This window comes from Maylandia zebra, linkage group LG12 (genome assembly GCF_041146795.1).
Source record: "Maylandia zebra isolate NMK-2024a linkage group LG12, Mzebra_GT3a, whole genome shotgun sequence".
In the NCBI taxonomy this organism is placed as follows: domain Eukaryota; kingdom Metazoa; phylum Chordata; class Actinopteri; order Cichliformes; family Cichlidae; genus Maylandia; species Maylandia zebra.
The window spans coordinates 15,686,750-15,707,654 of record NC_135178.1 but is presented as its reverse complement, the minus strand read 5'-3'; the positions used below and the strand labels follow the sequence as shown (position 1 = coordinate 15,707,654).

The following is a 20,905-nucleotide window of genomic DNA, read 5'->3' as shown; positions in this document are numbered from 1 at the left end:
GGGACAGTGCCAGCAGAGGAGTCTTCAGTCTGGCTCCAACCAAGCCACTGTGCATCATCATTACCACCCTGCAGCTTCAATTACAGGGCACTGGCCAGCAGCACATAGGAGTGATGCCTAGAGGAGCTACTTTTGGGAAGACAGTTGCCGCTGTAAGAAAGTGCTGTAACTGCTAATTCACTGTCTCCACCTCAGACATGAGTGCTGCACTACAATGAGGCGGGGGACACCAGACATTCTGGGCTTGGTAATAATCAGAGCTGTGTAGGTTTTTTCCTATCCAGCAGTGGGCACTGGTGGAGGTCCTGAGCAAAGGCCTGAGGCGAAGAGTAACCTACTCGTTATCCACTGTTACTGATAGATCCCTGCCTTGTAATTATGTCTGAGCAATGGTGCATTACTGTGTACACATTCTGTTACAAATAAAACACAATACATGGTTAAACACAGGACATCTTTTTGGAACAAAAAAAAAAAAAAAAAAAAAAAAAAATCATGTAATTAACATTCTTTACCTTTTTTATTGGCTCATGTCCGACTGCCCCTGCGTTATGAAAGGTCTTACATCTCCGACTACAGTCCTGGTTCCAATAATGATATGACTAAAACAATGTGCTGAGACTATACCTGTGCATATAATCTAAGACAATTAAGACTTAAAGGTAATTTTCTTTTTAATCTAAATGCATGCTAACTTCGTGTTCTGTTTTGTTTTTCCAAAATACTGATGCAAAAGTCTTACGGGACTCCAGTCTATGCTGCAGCATGCAATTCTTTACAAGTCAAGCTCATTTTTCTCAGGGTTTATACATAGACATTTGTAAAATAGGCTTATATAGAGCAGTGACACTGAACAAAGGAATAGATTTTTGTGACTTTGGTCCTAATAGCTCCTCTACTCTCTACTCCTTTACCATGGCCACACACAATCAAACTGTACAAGATTAAATGAAGAACATAGAAAACAAGATAAGAGGATGATTCTAAACATACAGTACTGCCAAGAAACATTGGATATCGAATGAGCAGCATTCTGATACACCTCTGAATGGATGAGCATACTGGGTGCTGCAAAACATGCTTGACAGAAACAGATCGTGAAACAGTTATTAAGTGCTGCAGTTTTAGTTTAATAAACAAATGATTCCTGAAGCTAAAAGTAATGAAGTAAGATCTCTAGTGTAGGTGGCCTGAGAGAGAGACTCACTGCTACCAAAACTGAATAGGTCAATAATATGTCTGCATAGTGTTTTATACACAAAGGGTGCTTTGAGCAACACATTTTTATCCCTATAAAATTCCCCACAAGGCTCTGACTGAATCAGCATATCAAGCTCATTAGACATCTGGAGTTCATTATGGTTGGACTAAAAATCACTGGACTTCCAATTCATGGTTGGCGAGATGACTCTCTTCACATGCGCCAAAAAAGAAAAAAAAATGTGTGGTGGGGTTACAGTAAGAGTCAAGACGAGCTGAATGTAAACAAGACTGACGATCAAATTTTTATAAAGACATTTTTGTAGTTTTTTTGGTGTTTTTACAGTTCCTCCCACAAAGATAACAGAGCTCTAACTGTAAGTAGTCTCACAGCATCACAACAATATGTTCCACTCTCACATTTCACACAGATTTAAACCAACTGTACTGAATACTGGAGTACTCTGTATAGCGATGGAAAACTGCCACATATATTTCAACAGGAATGTCCACAAATGACTATAGACCATAAATCTAACATGTCAGCATTTATGGTATGTCAGTGCAGAAGAGTTACTCTCCACATGTCATTTCTGCAGCCTAACAGTTATGATTCACGATCACCCAATCCACCCCTGGTAATCACTACACTAAAATGTGGGTGTTGTACTGTGTAAAACTACAAAAATATATGCTAACATGTCTATTTTTGTTGGCACAAACATATCAAGGGGCAGTTATTCATGTCATTCCCTTGACAACAACTTTAGGAATGTTGACATTATGCTCAACCACCTTCGTAAACACCAACAACTTCTAAAAAGGTCCATCTCTCTCAGCCAACAGTTCTCCATAAAACTTTCAGGGCCATCTATCCCCATGAGTGCACCCAGGGGCCTGCAAAGCTCAGGGAATCAAAAGTGTCCCAGTTTGCTTTTCCATTCCAGGGGAAAGAAAAACAGCTGTGCTGATCAATCAGAGGGGATGACGAGAGGCATGCTGCCCACGGAGAGGCCACAATGGACCCCGAGCTTAACGGCTACGAGTCCACGTGAAAGGGCCTCACACTGCCCAGTCACAGAGCTCACTGTGCAGAGAAGAAAACATCCCTCCACCATGACCGTGCAGCCAGCACTGCTCCCCAGACACTGGCTTGGCTTAGCACAGCACCAGCATGCCAAACCAAACAAGAGGCCCACTCACATCAGATCTGAGAAAGTGCATCATTCCAAGCCATCATCATCATCATCATCTATATAATATGTATATTTCTATTTAGTAAAAAGGAGTGGCCATTTCTGTTGAGCTGAATTTTCCTTAAGTTCCCAGCCTCTTTGATACTTTAATTACTTCAATTTTCATCCAACTGTGTCTATAAAGGTTTATATTTTGACACCATTAAAAATAAACTCCATTCTTGAATGCCAAGTCATTTTTCCTGCTCCAATTTGATGAGCACAGTTTTGGCCTCAATTTAGAATAACGAAGCACAAGGCCGCCTTCCTTCTGTGACGGCTATCCTCCTGTGAAGAGAACAATGGACAGTAATGCATGAAATAGAGGATGTGGGGATTGACAGCTACTTCTTTAGATAAAGAACTCCGTGACATGTCATACAGCCAAGGCCACTGCACCAAATTTAGAATCGAGAGGAAAAGTTTGGCCAGCGCTGGCACAAAATGTTGTGTTGCCCGGCTGTAGCTGGAGATCTTACACTACTGAGGATATTTGTAAAGCAACCTCACTGTCCCAGCACAGGATCGGACAGCCCACTAAGGCAACCCTCAGGAACCTCAAAGTGCAGAAACTGCAAACCCAGACACGGAGCCTAGTCTTAATGGTCGAGCGACGGGTCATGTCTCATGAAGAGCAGTTTGGTTTTGGCTCTGCTCAGTGCAACAGAGATCCCATTGTGGTCACTTCATGATGATATAAACAGATGCTCTGAATCATGACAGTGGCCGAGCAGTTCAGAAACAAGCTTATGTCCAGATTCCAGTAATCTAGGATGCACCATGCATTTAGCTCTTTTGTCACGACTGTGACTTCAAAAGCAGTTTGTAATATAGCCAATGATTTGAGAGTTCAATTCCCAGTCCCTCCACATCCTGAAGTATTCTTGATTGATAAATATGAGCCACTGATAAATAAACTCTATAGTTCATATTCACCACAAGGCAAGTTGGTATAAAAGTAGAGGTAGAAACAGCACTATAGTAAATATAAATATACTAAAATGTCTGTTTTTAACCTTATAAAGACTGAAGCATGAAATAATTTGCAGATAATTCTAGTGTATCAGGAAAAAAATATATCCCCACTTGTGTAGAGGTCTCAAATACTTCTGTATGATATGTGGTAGAATTGGTATTACTGGGTTAAACATTCATTTAAATCTTTCGATTCTGTCATACATGTGGTCGGTCTGGTATCGCAGGTGGTCTAAACTCCAATCAAAAGACATGGCTGTGTGTTGAAAAGTTTCTCCTTAGAGTGACATGGCTTAAGTACAGTCTGCGAGTGTCAGCAGGCTCTCTGGTGTCCACTGAACTCCACCCCATACCCCAGCCCCCATCCATTTGAGTTTCATCACACAACAGCATCCTTGTGACACAAGGGAAAAAGCAACACCAGGCCATCACAGCCACTATTGTATACAGGCTTTTTCTCAGGATATCCAACACCCTGGAAAATGGCGGATCCTGTTGCGCACCCCACTCTCTCTGCACTCAGGGAGCCAAATCAGGGGTGGAAAAGCCTTTTAGGAGCTTTTCAGTGAAGTTGATCACCTGATACAGAAGCACTCTGCACCTCTCAGTCAGGACAGAGGCCCTTGGCACAGACGCTCCACATCTCAGCGCTCAATGGGATGCTGAGTTCCTGCCAGCGCAAGCAACATAATGCACAATGTACCCATGGCAGAACTCTTCCAAGCCATCTCCCCATCGAGCACTCTGAAAGAACTCCACTCACTAATCTCAGCGCTGCAGTGGGAGGCTCATCACTACTTTAAAACCGGGATAGAAATCTCTTGGGGTCAGCCAAAACCCAAAACTCTCTTTCCTGAGACTGATTTAATTCAAAGATACTCAACAAATGGTTAAAAATAACCAAGAAAAGGCTCCAAGAGGAAGTCAGACAATACAGAGTCCAAATGAAGAAAAATAAGAGGAATTATGATTTTTAAAAATGTTAAGAAGAATGGAAGAACGGGAGACTCCATGAATACCACAAACATGTGAGGCTGTCCCAACAGGCGTGTGTTCATTCCTAAGAGCTTGCCAATGGAGCTTTGAGCCACAATACAGCTCCTAATGTGTTTTGGGCAAGCCAACTTCCAGTTTACTGCACCATGGTTTTCAGGTCACCACAGTGGAACTCCACAGTCAGTTTCAGAACATGGTTGTAAATGCCCCCCCTAAAAATAAAGTGAACTGATATGTCAAAGTGGCCTACAGTGTTTTTTAGGAATTAATAAAGCTTTAACCTCGTATCAGTTAACTGTAGCAAACTGTGGAATTCAGTTGTCAAAATTAGTTACACTAAATTGATATTAGCTAAATATTAGTTAGAGTGGTTCTCGTGGTGTCTAAACAACCAAGAGTACCCCAACATGAGCCACCGGCCTTCAAGGACGTGACAAAGAATCTAAAACTTGAAGGAAAACCTTTAAACTGGACTGCCTTACGCAGCTGCCTCTCAGGAGGAATGCTCCAATGTTTTGAAGTTCAAACCTCTGCATATTTATCTAACGTTATGTAATGTCCAGAGTTATAAAAATGGATGGAATTCCTTGTGGCACTACAAAAGGTCTTGAATGTTTTTTCCTGTTCTGTCATTTCACATGTTTCGTCTTCAGTGGGACCCATGCATGTAACTAAGTATGGAGGCATAGCTGAAATAGCTTATGATGAACTTTCCCACAACATTTTCTCTCTTTACTTCATGGAAGTCTTTCCAGACGCTCTAGTCCCCCGGTTTTGGTTCTGTTGCTGGAACGGGGAATGGACACAGCATACTTACAGATAAGTCTGTGTTTTACGTCTCTCCATATCTTGCAGCCTATTGAGATTAATAAGTCTCCATTTTTGACAACTAAAGGTTATGGCCATTGTTCTGAAGGAAATCAATAGCTTTTTTTCTTGGCCCAGGCTTTGAATGAAGCAGCTCCAGACGGTTGTTCATCTTAATGCCAGATATTTTGAACGCTGACCTTTGTAGTTTGTACACACCCTGCTATAAAAATGCCAAACCTTATCAGTTTCCTGCCTTTACTGTTAAGTGCACAGTCAGTACACTGTCCGCAAACCTATTCAAGGGCACCTTCTGTGGCATCAGAAACAAACAATTCAAATGGGAAGGCTGAGGCTTCAGATAAGTCATTCTAGCGGACTGGACTAGCCCAGTCAAAATAAATACTCTCCACACAGTAATACACAGTGGACAAAAATCTTCAGCTGTACTGTCTGTGTGAACTGCAGCCTAAAACTGCAGCTACAGATGAACGACAGTCCAGGAAAATCTATGGCTTTCAAGCCTGGACACGCAAATAATGATTCTGACTCACAAATACCGTAAAACAAAAAAGGACACCCACAAACTGTGTTTTGAAGACAGTAATTTTAAGTTACTTAGCAACCACTGTCTCCATCTAATTAAGTGCTCTTTATTACAGAAATTGTGCTTCATTATTTGCAAGGTAGAAAAAAGAATGACTGAACAAAAGTCAATAACTCCTACGTGTAAGGCAGACTGCTGAAAACCTTCAACAAAAACACTTCAACCAACCTGTGACACGAGTCCTGACAATCTCGTATTTCTCTCCTCTGGTGACCTTGAGTGCAGCTGAAAACTGTAACATATGGACAAGAAAAGAAAAAAGATATCAGTCATAAGAACTTATGCTTTTAGGTTGGCCACAATTCACACAGAGACACGCGTCAGTCGTCAGAGATTCTTCTGTACTGCATATATTTTACTGTAGCACGTGGCACCTTTATTATCTCAGTATGTATTACACTATTGTGATATTATTGTGGCTTCATAGTTCCTGCTGCCTCAAAAAGGCTAATAATATCATAATAATAACACAAACTCTATGATCAACTCACCCTGGCTATATTGGTTTTTTTTATGACTGTTGTGAATGATCTATGCACTTTATTTCCTCATACACATTACAAGTTACTGTGCCAAAGAGTTTATTCTATTTAATAAATCAATAGGACTGCATTACAAAATACAGATTTAATAGGTTATGAGGCAACCCCCCCCCCCCAAAACAAACAAAAACAAAAAATTATATTAATACTTAAATCAAGTCCTGGGCAGGAAACTTTACCAGTGCATGCAAGGGAGGAAATCTAGTTTGAAATATGGCCTATTAAAGGTTGTTCAACAAACGTCCGAGTGCAGACAAAACCGCGGTGAATGTTCCACATTCTGCCTTTTGTTAACGTGAATGCAAACGGAGGAATGTGATATCCTGTGCATATCCTTTGTTACTACAGCACAATCCCATGGCTCCACTTTCTGTCTGTTATTCCCATACCTATTGGCTTGCCTGTTGTTTGGTCAAGAGACCACTTGCTGCAGACTTTTTGTCCAGATACAAGCCTATTTAGGAAGTGAACGGTTGGATTTTTGGAAAGAAAAAAAGAAAAAGAAACAGTAACAAAAAAAAAAAAAAAAAACCAAAAAAAAAAAAAACATACACCTGAAATGTGGAGCTCTAAAAATCTCCTTTTTTAGACCGCTAACGCTTAGGGAAATGCTTTTGTGTGTCTCTAATGTTACAGGAGAAAACTGTAACTCATGTTTCTCTGCAGAGAATTCTTTAAACTACACAACTTTGCATGTCAAAAAGTATGAAAAGTGGACTTGCTTAAACATAAAGTATCACAGTGATTTGAAAAGCATGAGTGCACTACCTCTTGTTGATGGTTGGTGTCACCATCTCCATCCTTGTATCGGGGCTGGCAGGACGATCTGTTGAGTACGGTCCTGGAGATCGTGACACAGGGCTGGAGATGGTGTACTCTCTATAGTTTTGATTCTCATCTTGATTCAGTTTTACTGTTTCCTAAAAAAAATACATCACATCAGAGAAATGTTACTACATTAGACTCAGCTGAACATGACTTGATCTTTAATCCTGTGTTTTGGCCATGCAAGCTGTAAAAGGATCAACAGAGGTACTTGTGAGAAATGTCACCACAAAAACATGTCATCTATCACTACATATTGTTTGATGAACTCTTACACCCGGTGTGAGCTCAGTAAAATACAAGTACTGAAAATGATTTAAGGTTTTACGGCTATTTGTGGACAGAAAAACAGACTTGTAAACAGATGTGTAATGCATGTATACTGTCAAGATTCGTTTACATTTTTACAAACAAACCAACATGACTTGAATATACAGAAAAAAAGAAAACATGACAATTATGGATATTATTCTGTCCAGTGCGGGACATCAAATATGTTGAAGTACTCCGTAGCTTCAGCACTGACCTTGAAACGTCCAATGAGCTGTTCAGGAGTGCCGTTGGTTTGTCCAACGCCGGGAGTTTCAGGTCTTGAAAGAGAGAGAACAGCAGATCAAATGACTTTATAGGTGTATCTGATCAACTCTTGCATTCCTGCATCATAATAATAATACTGGTTTACTGCAAGTGACCAAAAACACACTGTGATGCCTTAACTTTGTAAAGTGGGGAAAAAAGAAAAGATGTCTTTGTTTACATAAAACCCCCTTACAAAATGTAAACGTTTCCAGTGTTTTCTTGATTAATTTATCCAGTATAATAACTATTTTATGATTACTCATGTTTGTAGCATCAGCCACCTGATCGGTTACCTGTTAACCGAATGCATTGACATCCATGGTCTGTTGCAATGCTGACCCGGACTAATTTTATTATAATGATACAGGAACAGCATCAACACGGGATATCGTGCAACTTTATATAGGACTGCCGACTTTTCTCTAACAAACATGGAGAAAAGAAAAAATCAATTTCGATCGAGAAAGAGCCAAAGCAATGCGAAATAATCAGTTATTAAAAAATAACAATAATAATAATAATAATAATAGTGTCAGTGCCCTGCCAAGTGTCCACCATTATGTTGTCATGAATCTTTAAGATTACTGCAGAGCCTTCTTTACAAAATATTCTCTTGATCTCTCTGCAGCTTTTCAACTGTTGTTTTTCTTTCTTGAACAGAAGATACATTATGAGCAAGTCTATCACTGAAGCTGGAGGGGAAAATGTGGGTAGTGGAAGCGCCAATGCAAACACACAATGCCCCCCTGGCTGCAGGACCAGAAGCTGCCTGCCTCTTGCTTGAGCTTGAGCTAATGAGGCACACAGGAAGGCCTGGATGCCTGTGGTAAATCACCCAGAAACACACCTCTAGTGGCTCTGGCTCCACATACTGTGTGGAGAAGAGATGGCAAGAAGACAAAAACTGATCCAGTCCCTGTAAGACATTTCTTCCCATAGGAAGGATATTAATATTGTACGCCTGAAAAACTCATTACTTCCACTTTGTAGCATGTATATCAAACATCAGAGGAAGCTGTGGCCTACGGACGGTAAGAAGTCAGATGAGTATTTAGGCTGTAACCAATGCTCTTGGTTAACAGGTCTCATTTACAGAAGAATTATTAGTGGTAACAATGTGTGATTCTGAACCACAGAGATGTAAAACTGACCCAAAAGCAGCATCTGAAACCCCGTACTGATAATAGCCTTCACATCTGGAAATTCAAAATGTGAATTTTTGGAATACCACTCTGAGAAAATGAACCAAAAACACTTCATCTACAACTAGATTTGAAAAGGATTGAAACCGGCAATAAACAAGAGCTGATTTTTGTTTGTTGATATCACATTACCCTTTTCTCTATAAAAAAATTAATAAATATATAAATCCGGCATACAACCTGGATTTACTTATTTATCATTTTTACTTTAAAAAGGCAGGAAATTAGAAGAAAACTACTGCACAATAAAGCAAAAGGTGCGCTAAAAGCTAGCTCCATGAAGAAAAGGGTCAACATCATCCAGCAGGAAAAAAAAGAAAAGAAAAAAAAAAGCAATGTATAACGTTTTAAGGATCAAATTTGAAATGTGGTAGCTACTCCTTCAGTTGAAAACATATTCAGTTAGCTATGTCTGGGATTAATCTGATGTTGAACTGACCAACAATAAACCACTATCTCAGTTTAAAACATCAGGCACAGCTAAAAACAAAACTTCTGAGTACAGACTGATGCCAGCTTCCTTCAGTGGGCACCCACATCACTGCTGGAAGGAGAGTGCTCTCAGCTAAGAAAAGAACTCATTAAACATTAAAGACTTGTGCCACTCAATTACCATCCTCAAGAGAGCTCATCTGAACATAAGTCAAAGATCTGAAGTGCTAAATGAGTAAAATTAAAAACAGAAGCTTCGGTGTAACCACTGACAGCTAACAGACAGAGTGGCACTGTCTTGGGCAGCGAAGGAGAATTACTGTTGTTTCTGGCTTGGCAGGAGACATGAGGTCAGACGGGAAAAATTCACTCACATGGACGTAGGACATCCAGAAAGGATGTGTGTGCGAGCGCGCCCGTGCGCGTGCGTGTAATAACAGAGATGAAAAAAAAAATATGATTGGAAGGCAACTGTGACAAAAAATAATACCTCAGGGAGGACCTTTAATCAAGCCAAGAGCAATTCCGACTGAAGGGAAAGATTTTTCTTAGTTCCCAACTCCCGTCATCCAAACTAGGAAAATCTCAAAGTAAAGTTTATTAAGAAGGACCAGGGAAGGGAGTAGGGTGGCTCTCATACATGCTGGCATTTCCCCTGATTATAATCACTTGTTTTGTTTGTACAGTGCTTAAAAATGGTGTAAAGAAAGATGGAAGCTAGGGAGACTGTGGTCTTGGCACAAACAGAGAAAATTAGAGACGTAAAAGATACTCTATGTGGGACTATGCAGCCTGCATGTTGTTGCATTGCATGGCACTGTATTTGTTTATTTTATGTCTATAAGACATATTCACAAAAAAAAAAAATGACATTGTAGCTCAAATGTTAGTCCTACTTCAGATCTGCATGTCAGCATACCTCTCCACCACCAGCTGCAGAGAGGTCTTGGAGTTCTTGATCTTGGTCTGGGCCTCTGCATTCAGCATATCAGCCGTGTTTTCTCCATTGATCTCCAAAATAATGTCACCGGCTTGTAGGGCTGCCTGCTCTGCCTTGCCGCCCTCATTGACCTGTTGAACAAAGGCATGAGCTCCAGTTTAGTCCTAGCCCCAGGTCTTAAAAACAACACTTTTTAGGAAGCTATCTAACAAGCATAGACATCTCTGACTTATCCCATGAGTGTGTGTATACCCTGACATCGACTGACCTCCAGCACAACAAATGAATAAACGAGAAAAGACACTGAAGAGTTGTTTCATACTTTGTTGCATAATTAACCCAAATGTCTTCTCCTAAAAGTCAGCCCTCGGTAAATGCCGACAAACACCACAGGATTTCCCAATAGTGGTCACAAGCAGATGAATTCATGACACCCTTGGGGAGAAGTCATTAGTGTGACTGTACTCGATGGGTTGACTGCTCTGACCTTTGCAACCAGCCTCTCCACGTGTCAGAGTCAGTACCATGCCCCCACATCAGAGGGAATTCCACACTAATGGGCCAAAATATAAGGTCCAAAGGATCTCGCTCAGCTTGGTCCCTGTGACCCAGCACACAGGCATACTTAATCTGAAGCTTAAACTTTAGTAGAAAGTATGTCATTTGCCACAAACTGTGTTGCCTCACAATTAAAAACAGAGAGAGGCAATAAAACAAAGAATGCAAAGCAAAATGAATAAAGAGCCTATCACTCTCTGCTGCCTCTTTAGAGGCAAATGTATGTGGAGTAAATGCCAGTCACAGGCCATTTGCCCACTTAGCCAGGCAGAGGTACCATGTCTGTGGGCCAACTTGAGAGGCAATTAAGGGTTGCTGTGGTGACCCACAGTTTTGCATGCCTTCTCTGATCAGGACATGCCTGGTTTCACATAAACTAAGATCAGCTGGGGGATCTTTTCCCAAATCTGTGCTTAAGAAAAACAAGGGCACGTTATCTTTCAGGCCAACAGAAATAAAAAGAGTGCATCCGTGGTATTTCTGTGCCAAGCACAAACCACTACAGAGGGTTAAACCTACATCTCTGCTTGGGGATTTGGGACCAACTGTTTCACACACACTTTACAAACCAATTTCAGTAATTAAGTTGTTGTTTGAGAAGGAATTCTTGTCACTTCACAGGATACGTTTGATATTTGAGACAAGTAAACACTGGTGTTGTTTACTGGATAGCACTAACAAAATCAGACCCATTATTCATGAGAAGACTAGTTTTTCTAGCATAAGCTGTTGAGTGGGGCCAAACAAAGTGCTTTTGAAGTTTAAGGAGCTTAAAACTCCAGCTGTTTGAAGCATGGATGCCTCTTCATGGCACTGCCATAACTTATCCTTTATGGACTGAGGGGAGGCTCAGTGAACAGGGCCAAAAAAAAAAAAAAAAAAAAAAAAAAAACCACGCTGAGATGGTGATATAGCACCAGGATGTGCGGGTGAACAGGGTGTCTCTGGCATGTAGTTAGTCTGAGCAAGTTTCCTGGATGTGTTTACTGCAGAATGTCTGCTTACAGTAGTAATGTTTCCACTTCTTCTACTTCATCCAACTGGGAAAATATTGTCAGTAAAAATAAAACACACATGCTAAAGTGCACAGATTCACAGGGCAATCCATATTCTCACACATTTACACGTCGCTGTAACTCAGGAACCTCTCACCTCCCACCTCAGCTTCCATTTCTACTGTAATCAGCGATTTCCTTCTAATGCAATCTACTTCCATTCTATTCTAATGGGTTCAGTTGTCAAGGAAATAGGTATGCTGTTGCAGCGGACATAAACAAAGACAAGAAAAGAGGCGTAGCAAGTAGGAAGTTGACTGCATGACATGGCATTCCAGTCTGTTTTGAAAAAAAAAAAAATGGGTATGGTATTATAAGGTGTGACAGGGTTCAGCGTCAGGACTGCTGTCAACAAATACCTTTGATACAGTTATGGCCTTCTTGAAATCTCGTCCTCCATATATTCTGAAGCCCCATGGTGAAGGGCCAATCAGGTTCACTGTTAGTGCCATGGCGAGATCGGATCTTTCTTTTTCACTCTTGTCCAAACTCTGGGAGAAAAAAATCAAAAACAAATAAAAGAAACAACATCAGGTATAAGAAATGTCAGACCTAAACATGTGCATGCCTTAATGATCTCAAGTCACATGCCTGAGACAGGTTCAAAATACAATCAACAGGAGAGGACAGCGATCATTTGCACAAGATGGCCTTTATCTCCAGCACAGCTTCTTTCACTGGCCTAAGTCCTCTCTGACATAGATTATCCAACCACATCAAATAAGAATGGAAAGAATCTGAGACCAAATTCACATGACCAACATTTCTAAAGCGTTTGTTAAGTTAAATAGTTTCATTAAATCCAAGTGCTCTTTGAAGACTAAGGAAACACAGTGTACAGTGGAATGTGCTAAGAGTACATAGTTAACTGTTACTGACTATTTTCTAGAGTACAGTAGAGTGTGTGTATAATTAATTATATATATATATATATATATAAATAAAAATCTTGTATAACGGACTCTAATGCAGAAGTTATTTTGGTTTTGTGATATTATGTATTAAACAAAAGAAAGCCATTAGCATGATTAAATAGTGTCTGCTGAAACTAAGAACATCTTAAAATATGCTTTTACTGCTTTACTTTTCCCAATAAACACATTATCAAAAATTCTTCTCATTGTATCTCTGTGTACTTTGACACAAAGAGACAAGACGATAACAGCAAAGTATTAAAGGGTAACTAATAGCAACTATTGGTTAATTGGTTATTGCAGGTAAAACCAACAGTTTTTATATGTGAATATGTATCTCAGTAAACACTGGGGTAGATTCCACTAATGTAATTAAAACCTGGCACTAACTAATCATCAGTTACACAACTTCTGAAATATTCATGAGCATAAACCCAGAATATCTTTTAAAGCATTAAAATTCTTGTGCTGATGTTACTGGTAAGACGTGATTCACCTGCAGGTTTTCTCAGGCTCTGCTAATGGACTGAAGCCTGTCTGTAGTACGACTTCACCTGGAGACAAAGAGCTCTGCAGTGTGATAATGTGATGAAAAGATAAGCCCTTACAGTCATATACGCATCAACACCCGTACTGCTAAAACACACACACAGCTGCAGCTTCTCATTGAAACTCATCTCACAGAGAAAAAGCGGTGAAGACATTAGCGCAACAAGTAATATATAGTTCTACACGCAGCTCATGACATAAGCTATTTTAAGTATAGACCGCTGCGATCAAACAGAAAAAATAAACACCAAGTAGCATCTCTTTTCTATTCTCTGCTACTCAACTCATAACACAAGGCTCAGTCTAAGAGAAAGCTTCTGGAAATAAACACAGAAATTACACTTTATTGTTGACTGTCATTTTTCTATAATAACACTATGGATGTTTTTACTCTTTAACCACAGTAATTCTTTTCAGTGACAGAGTGTGAAATATGCTGACCTGCACAGTCTGTAGCACCTCTGATTGCACACTGTGACTGTATCAGCAAATCTTCTGATAAGGTCTAAAAAAAAAAAAACAGATATGAGCCAACTATAGTACGTTATACACTGTACACCCTGTGACGTACATTTTCCAACAACGTCAATTTTCATCTTAAGCGATGTTACTCAAGGTCCCCATAAAAAAAAAGTAAACAAATACTGCTAGTGATTGCATAATGCACTTATCACAGATCGTGAAAATATGACAAACAGGCAGGACAATGAGAAATCAAATCAAATCACTTTTATTGTCACATCACATGTGCAGGTACATTGGTACAGCACATGCGAGTGAAATTCTTGCGTGCGAGCTTCACAAGCAACAGAGTTGTGCAAAATACAATAACATAAATCACAGACCAAGTAAAGTGGATCTAGGACAGCAGCCATGCTACTCCCCTGAATCCCTCCAAACACTGGCCCACTTCATGGTACGCACATTCCACAAGAGTTTGGAACAAGCAATGCAGACCCAGTTACTCATTAACAGTCTGGGCCAATTAGCGGGCTCTCCATCATTAGTATCTCTTAATTGCTGTGGCCAGAAATAAGTGCAGTAGTGATAATGACAGAGAGCTGCTGTCCAAAACTTTCCCAGCCTCCGGGGGTGTCAATTAGTTCCATAAGTCTCTACAACTACTCCTATAGAGAGGCCATTATCGTCCGAGAAACCTGCTAATTCTCTGTGTAAACATTCACTGTTTGCATCATAAAAATGCTTGTGGTGGAAAGGGAAAGTATGGTGAAAGTCTGGGGGCAGTGGAGATGGACGACAACACATTGTGGCGGTGAAGATAAGTGGCACGCTCGTCATGTGCTGCGTTTAATTGGTGACTGATGAGCTTTAAATAGGCTGTGTTGCTGAACACAGTTTAATGAAATGTCTCTAGTCCATGAAATTACTGCTGGGAAGGTGCCAGCACACATAAAGGTAAGTTCTCTTCTGGTGACATCTCACTGCTATTGCTGCCAGGCCAGTTTTTGCAGCACAATTCAATACGCCCAACACAATGAAAAGAATTCTAGTTATGAAGCTATTTCTATAGCTTGTAGTTCAGCACCGGCCACAAAGAGCTGGAAGTGTGCATGAGAATAGAAAGCGATCCCTCTCACCTCCAATTAATACAATAGACAGGTTTACAACTTAACTGCGTACGGCCTGTTGCTACAACAAGCAGTGAGACGTCAAGTCAGATTACTTTTTACTACAGGCTACATAATTTTCTGAACAAACTCAAACTGCATAGCATACACCCAGCAAGAATTACTGTATTCCAGTACAACACTACTGTATCAAATGTCACAGTCAATGTTGGTAAAAATTATGTTTTAAGAAGGGCACTTCAAAGTCTGCAACAATACAGCTAACAACTGATTAGTTTCATGAAATTACTGGCCATTTAGACCAATTTTCCACTTAGCATTATAGGCTCCATATGGAGCACACCAGCATCATCGAGTGGACCAGGGGTATTCAGAGCAGTTTAAAATGTTCATCACAGCTTTTTTGTTAAACAGGTGTTTGACAAATTGATGCCTGTTACTGGTGGGATTCTGTCCCACTCGTAGATAACAAGCATAGTCATCAACATAAATGACAACCCAAAGTTTTATTAATCACATTCTGTCACTGCAAACAGGTAGCAACACAAAGTATTGTCCATATCCTACTGAATGCTTCACATTCCTTTTCTTTTTCCCCTCACATTAACAAACCACATGGTGTGGTCACATAATTCTTTCTGCCTCACATTCCTAAATGCAGCTGTCATCGTTTCTGCTACTTTTTTTAGCACTTAAATGATTTGTTCATTAACTTAAGTTTTGGTTAAGATTATTACATGAAAAGAAAAAGAATTTGAAAGTGTGTAGAGGATCAGTTCTTACCCCCAAGAAGTACTTTAAAGTTTGTCTAACAACTGCTACTAAACATTGCTGCACTATCCAGCAATAAACCAGACATCTTGAGGTTTTACATTGTTGTTTAAGACAAAACAAGAAAACTGGCTATCATCAGGTAGCACTTTAGGAAACTGATGTTAGGAGTTATATGTTAAAGGCTTCTGGGTACTTGCAATCTCTGAGTGGTGCTCTCTACAGGCAAACATGGTTACAAGCAGTACAAAGGGGCAGAATAGGCCTTTCAAAATGTCAGAGTCAAGATTCATTGGCTGTACCTGTGCAATGCCTTCAGGGTTTAATGTAAAGTAGTTTTAAAATGTATCATTTGTATAAAACATTTCTGATATTACCAATAGATACAGCTGCTTTTTACATTATAAAAATAAAATATTAGTTACTGTATGACATACATCATGAAACTAATCTGTTACACGTAGCTTATGTTTGCCACACTGAGCTTATGTTCTGAGAGCAAAGTCTTGCAGGACTGTAGCTGTCTTTATCAGTGTCTGATGATAAATCAGGCACATGCAGGTTTCAGTGTAAAGACATTAACATCAACTGATATGCAATCTATTTAGTAAGCAACAAGTTGCTATGGGCAGTTAGGCTGAATGAAACCTGCTGACACAGGCCTGAAATCATGTGTCTTAGTGTGGTATTACAATGACTCATCAAGGGTGAGTCATTAACTTTGATCACCATTTTGACACTGGCATGGGAACCAGTAGTCATATTTACAGATGCATTGATATTCATTAAATCAAAGCAGACAGAGCAAACTGTGAACACCAAAACAGGAAACCGTTACCATCATTTTGCATAACAAAGCTGAGAACTAACACCTCATTTATTTCAAGGAATGAATATTTTGGAAAAACAAGTTGTTACCATATGTACAGCACTGGAAATCGAATATTCGTGTAAACTATATGCCACTAGGTGATCCAACTTAAAAGCCCTGTACAGTAAAATGTCTGACAGCCAAAACTGAGCACCTACTTTGGCTCTATAACTTTCTTTTATCACTAGAGTGCTTAAGTGAGACAGTTTTTCTTCTGTCAAAGCTGTGCCAAAATCCACTGGAGTGAAATGAACAATGGCTGATGAACATAGCAGACACACACATTCAACTGAAAGCTCTTTAATGTGAAGGAACGCTTTCTCTTAAAAGAACTGCTGTGGCTTCAGGGAAATATTCCTGGTATGAATCACACACTTGTCAAAACTCTCACAGGTCGCCGTGCACCAATGTGAACTTTCCACAATCTCATGTCAGCGATGCAGTCTGCAACCTGTGTCACAAAGTACACTGACAGGTTGGCACCTACCTGGACACACACACCCACTGAATAAAAAGGAAAAGAATGCAGTGGCAAGCCTCTCCCTCCAATAAGTCGAAAGCAGTAGCATTCAGCACATTCTGCACATCATACCCATCTGGTCAGATATATACCAGCAATCACTAAGGAGATGAAGAGAATATCAAACAATAACATGTGATGTCAAATGGGGTGTTGGTTGGTGAATTTCTGCATTGTTGCATATGGCTACGATGTGTCACCAAAATAGTTGTGGAATGAAACACACCTGAAAAATGCCTTACTCCCTTTTCAATAAGAAAACTTTCAAGGGTGGATGCTGCTAGTGGATTTGATCTCACATTATTATGGTCTTAAAAGTGTTGCTTAATGCAATGTAGCATCTAATAACATCCACCACTTACCAAAGTGCATTCATCACTTTGTGGCAGCACTGATACAGCTGACAGAATTGAAACGAATACTGTGACACTGGCTGTACTTGTCCCTTTTCATTATTGCTCTTTGCATTTTTACATTTTCACTTGCAGATTTTCAGCAATCAAACGGGTTCACCACATCCTTTGCTTTCACCTTCTGGCTCCTCACACCAACAACTGTGGTGCTCTTTGCATGCCAAAGGTACCGAGGCAACTGAGAACCTTTGAGAAAGCTGAACATCCTGCGGCTCATAAATCTTGGTGTAAAGTGAAATAAATAACAGTCTAAACCACCACTCTGGCTCTGGCTCAGTTAAAACTGAAAAACAAACTTCTGCAACAAAAAACAACCCACACTTATCTTTCAGACCAAAGATAAAAACGACTTCCTGCATGCATGTTCATCTGAGTTGAACAAAAATCAAAGTTACAGCAAGGCAGGAGGATTAAAACTAAAAGTAGGCGAAAAAAAAGAAGAAAACGTTACTTCGGCTCAGTTAAAACCTCAGTGCGATCGTAAAAACAAACAACATATCTTTCCGAGTTAGAAGTAATGACCTGGCCCTTTCTGTGTGTTTTCTTAAAAAGCTGCTGCTTTGGTACAAAATTACAGTGGACCGTTTCTGGGTTTCTGGATGGCTTTATCCTGTCAGAGAGTTCTCTCAAATAAAGCAAAACCATCGGGAAACAAACAGTGAGAGGAAAAGTATAAAGAGCAGGCACATGAAAGGCAAGCAGACACAATCAGAAAGGCTAAAGTATAGAGACAGCAGGCAATGGAGATTTGAAAACACGATTGTTTCACTGTGACTGTTCTGGATTGCACTCCTCAGCAGTTTCACCCTCTCATCCGCTCACACAGCCAGGTCATTTTAAAACCACTTTAAGTGAAGTGAGAGGGAAGATAATAGCCCCAGCAGCCGGCTAATGTGACATAAATACTGACTTAAGAGCTTCCTGAGGTTGCACCTGGTTCAGCCTCTCCACAAATCAGCATGACTGCTTAATGTGCGAAAAAGAAAAAAAAAGAAAAAGAAAAAAAAAACTGCTTCTCTGAACTCAGGAGGGATGGAAAATCTACAGTAGGTGCTGGAAACATGCACATTGTGGCTTTAGGCTCATCTATTGTGTTAGACTGATTTCCACTCGGATCATGCATCATTACTTACAACAGCTCACACATTGGTACCGTGCACTTTTAACTTTAATATACTTTTGCATATAAACCCTGTGTGTTGCTCTACCTCATATTTTCTAATATTTCCATACAACAGATACCTAATGACAAATTTAGACTCATAATGAGTCACGTTTTATAAATCAAACACTGCAACAGAAGGGGAAAAAACTGCACCACCACCCCTCCGAAAAATAGGAGTATTGAGAGTCACAATTAAGCTGCGTGAATGAAATTAATTAGCTACAAGGCTTGAGAGCCGTTTAAATTGTTCAGGTCGCTGTAGCCACTTACCAAACTGAATGTAGTGGGCTTTAAGGTTCTTTTCCCACCTGTTTGGAAAAAAAATAAATTGAAAAAAAAAAAAACAAGACAGGTCACAGCTCACTCCAGTCACCAAATCGCAAACATGAAACAGAAAAGCTCCACTGCTACTCCCGCCGAGTCTGTGTCTCTGGAGTGTTGAGTCAGATGAGAGGATGGCACGCGTGAACACCACTTGTGACGACGCGCGTAGTTGTAACAGTGATGGTATGAGCTCGAGAAGCCATGTGCCGTTCCCAAAATAAAAACGATGACATGGTTACCGGCTCAGGGCGTGTCACATCAAGGAGGAGCACGCGAGAGGAGTGTACCGCAATGATAATTGAATCATTTGTTTAAAAAAAAACCCGAAACAAAACACGGTGGTTGCGCTGTGTGTGTTCACGCGCCACCTGCTGACGGAGCAGAGCACAACGGCACGCGCCCCCACTCGAAGCAGCTAGTTGAGTGTCATGGCTTTCACCTGAGACTGAACAGGTCGCTGGTTCACGTTAGCGGTGAGGCTGTCGCTTCGGTTAAACTTAGAATCACAAGCAGCTTCTTTGGACTGCTTTAATGTTGAGGGACACGCTGTGCAAAAGTCGCGAGCCATCCTTTCCCCCCCCTAATACATTGTTTCTAAGCAGCCAGACTTTGACTAGTTCTCCAGGCTTTCTGAGAGTTTTTCAGTTTTTTTCATTGGACATTGTTTTGTTTTTTTTGGGTTTTTTTGGGTTTTTTTTAACGTTTTTAAGTCCATACCTTGTATCTGACCACTTTAAAAAAAAAAGTTGTTTTTAATTTACTTATCTAAGGCACTTAAAACGGACCTATGATTTACCCAAGGATTAAAAAAATCCCACCTGCCTTAAGGGATGAGTGTTGCGTTTTTCACATAACAGACAAGTTAGCAAAGTTTTAAACTGTATGTTTTACTTTACTGGCAACTTGTTGCAATAACACATCGTTCCCATTTCTTTAGCCCAATCTTTGAAAACTGCCAAACATAACACAGTTTGACAGGCATAAATTTGTACTTTTGCACTAATGGGTCAATTCTGAAAGGGCTAATAGCCAAAAACCTAGCAAATCTGAGCATGGTGTGCAATGTCCTTAATAAAATCTGAGGAAACTGGACAGGTGGCAGCCTAAAAAAACCACTACAGCAGATGAACAGTATCTGTAAGTCATGTTAGAAATAAGGAAAAAACCAAGTGAAGATCTGACACGGTGAGATGTATTTGGCACTTCAGTTGATCCATCTGCTGTGCACTGAAGACTCATCAGAAATAGTCTCAGTGGATAAGTGGCTGTCAAGAAGCTATTCATAATGGAAACGGGGGGGTGGAGGACTGATTACACAAGAACTGGACTGAAAATCATTTGCAACAGGTGTTATGGAGTTATGAATCCAAATTGGAAGTTTCTGGTTCTACGGCCATCTGTAAAACATAGTGGAGGCTCTGTCATAGTTCGTGACTGCATTCCAGCCAGTTGTGTTGGAAATCTTGTTAAAATTAATACAATGATGTATTTGGAAATATGCAGACAGATTTTGATCCACCATGCACTAGCATATGGAAAGCATCTGATTGGCAGCAGCTTCATGTTTTAGCATGACATTGATGCCAAACACAGCTCATTGCAGTGAACCTATTTCTGCTTTTCTGCTAGCAAAATAAAGAAATGAGGGCTGGATAAAGACTTTTGCACAACACTTTATGGTACCAACAAAGAACTACTGTACCCAGTCTACAACTCAGACATCGTTAAAAAGGATATAATATTTTTTGACAAACACAATTCAAACATACCTGCAGAAATATAGCAGGTAAAACACAAGAGAAACAACACAAGAGAAACAACACAACTACCAATCAA

The 20,905-nt window shown here is 40.1% G+C and overlaps 1 protein-coding gene across 5 annotated transcripts in view; it reads right to left on the bottom strand.

Moving 5' to 3' along the window:
• pdlim2 (PDZ and LIM domain 2 (mystique)) overlaps nt 1-19,375 on the bottom strand; it is a 32,138-nt gene extending 12,763 nt beyond the window's left edge. The window contains exons 1-8 of one of the 5 annotated variants that reach the window (XM_004544286.6): nt 19,016-19,370; nt 13,858-13,921; nt 13,364-13,437; nt 12,313-12,444; nt 10,320-10,471; nt 7,714-7,777; nt 7,131-7,282; nt 5,989-6,052 (exon numbers count right to left, since the gene is read on the bottom strand). In XM_004544286.6, the coding sequence (XP_004544343.1) occupies nt 5,989-6,052; nt 7,131-7,282; nt 7,714-7,777; nt 10,320-10,471; nt 12,313-12,405 (525 nt within the window). In that variant the 5' untranslated portion in view covers nt 12,406-12,444; nt 13,364-13,437; nt 13,858-13,921; nt 19,016-19,370. Of the gene's footprint in view, nt 1-5,988; nt 6,053-7,130; nt 7,283-7,713; nt 7,778-10,319; nt 10,472-12,312; nt 12,445-13,363; nt 13,438-13,857; nt 13,922-19,015 lie in introns of all 5 variants that reach the window. The other 4 variants (XM_012917227.5, XM_004544285.6, XM_076890754.1 and 1 more) reach the window with 4 other exon arrangements.
• Nucleotides 19,376-20,905: the final 1,530 nt, after the last annotated feature.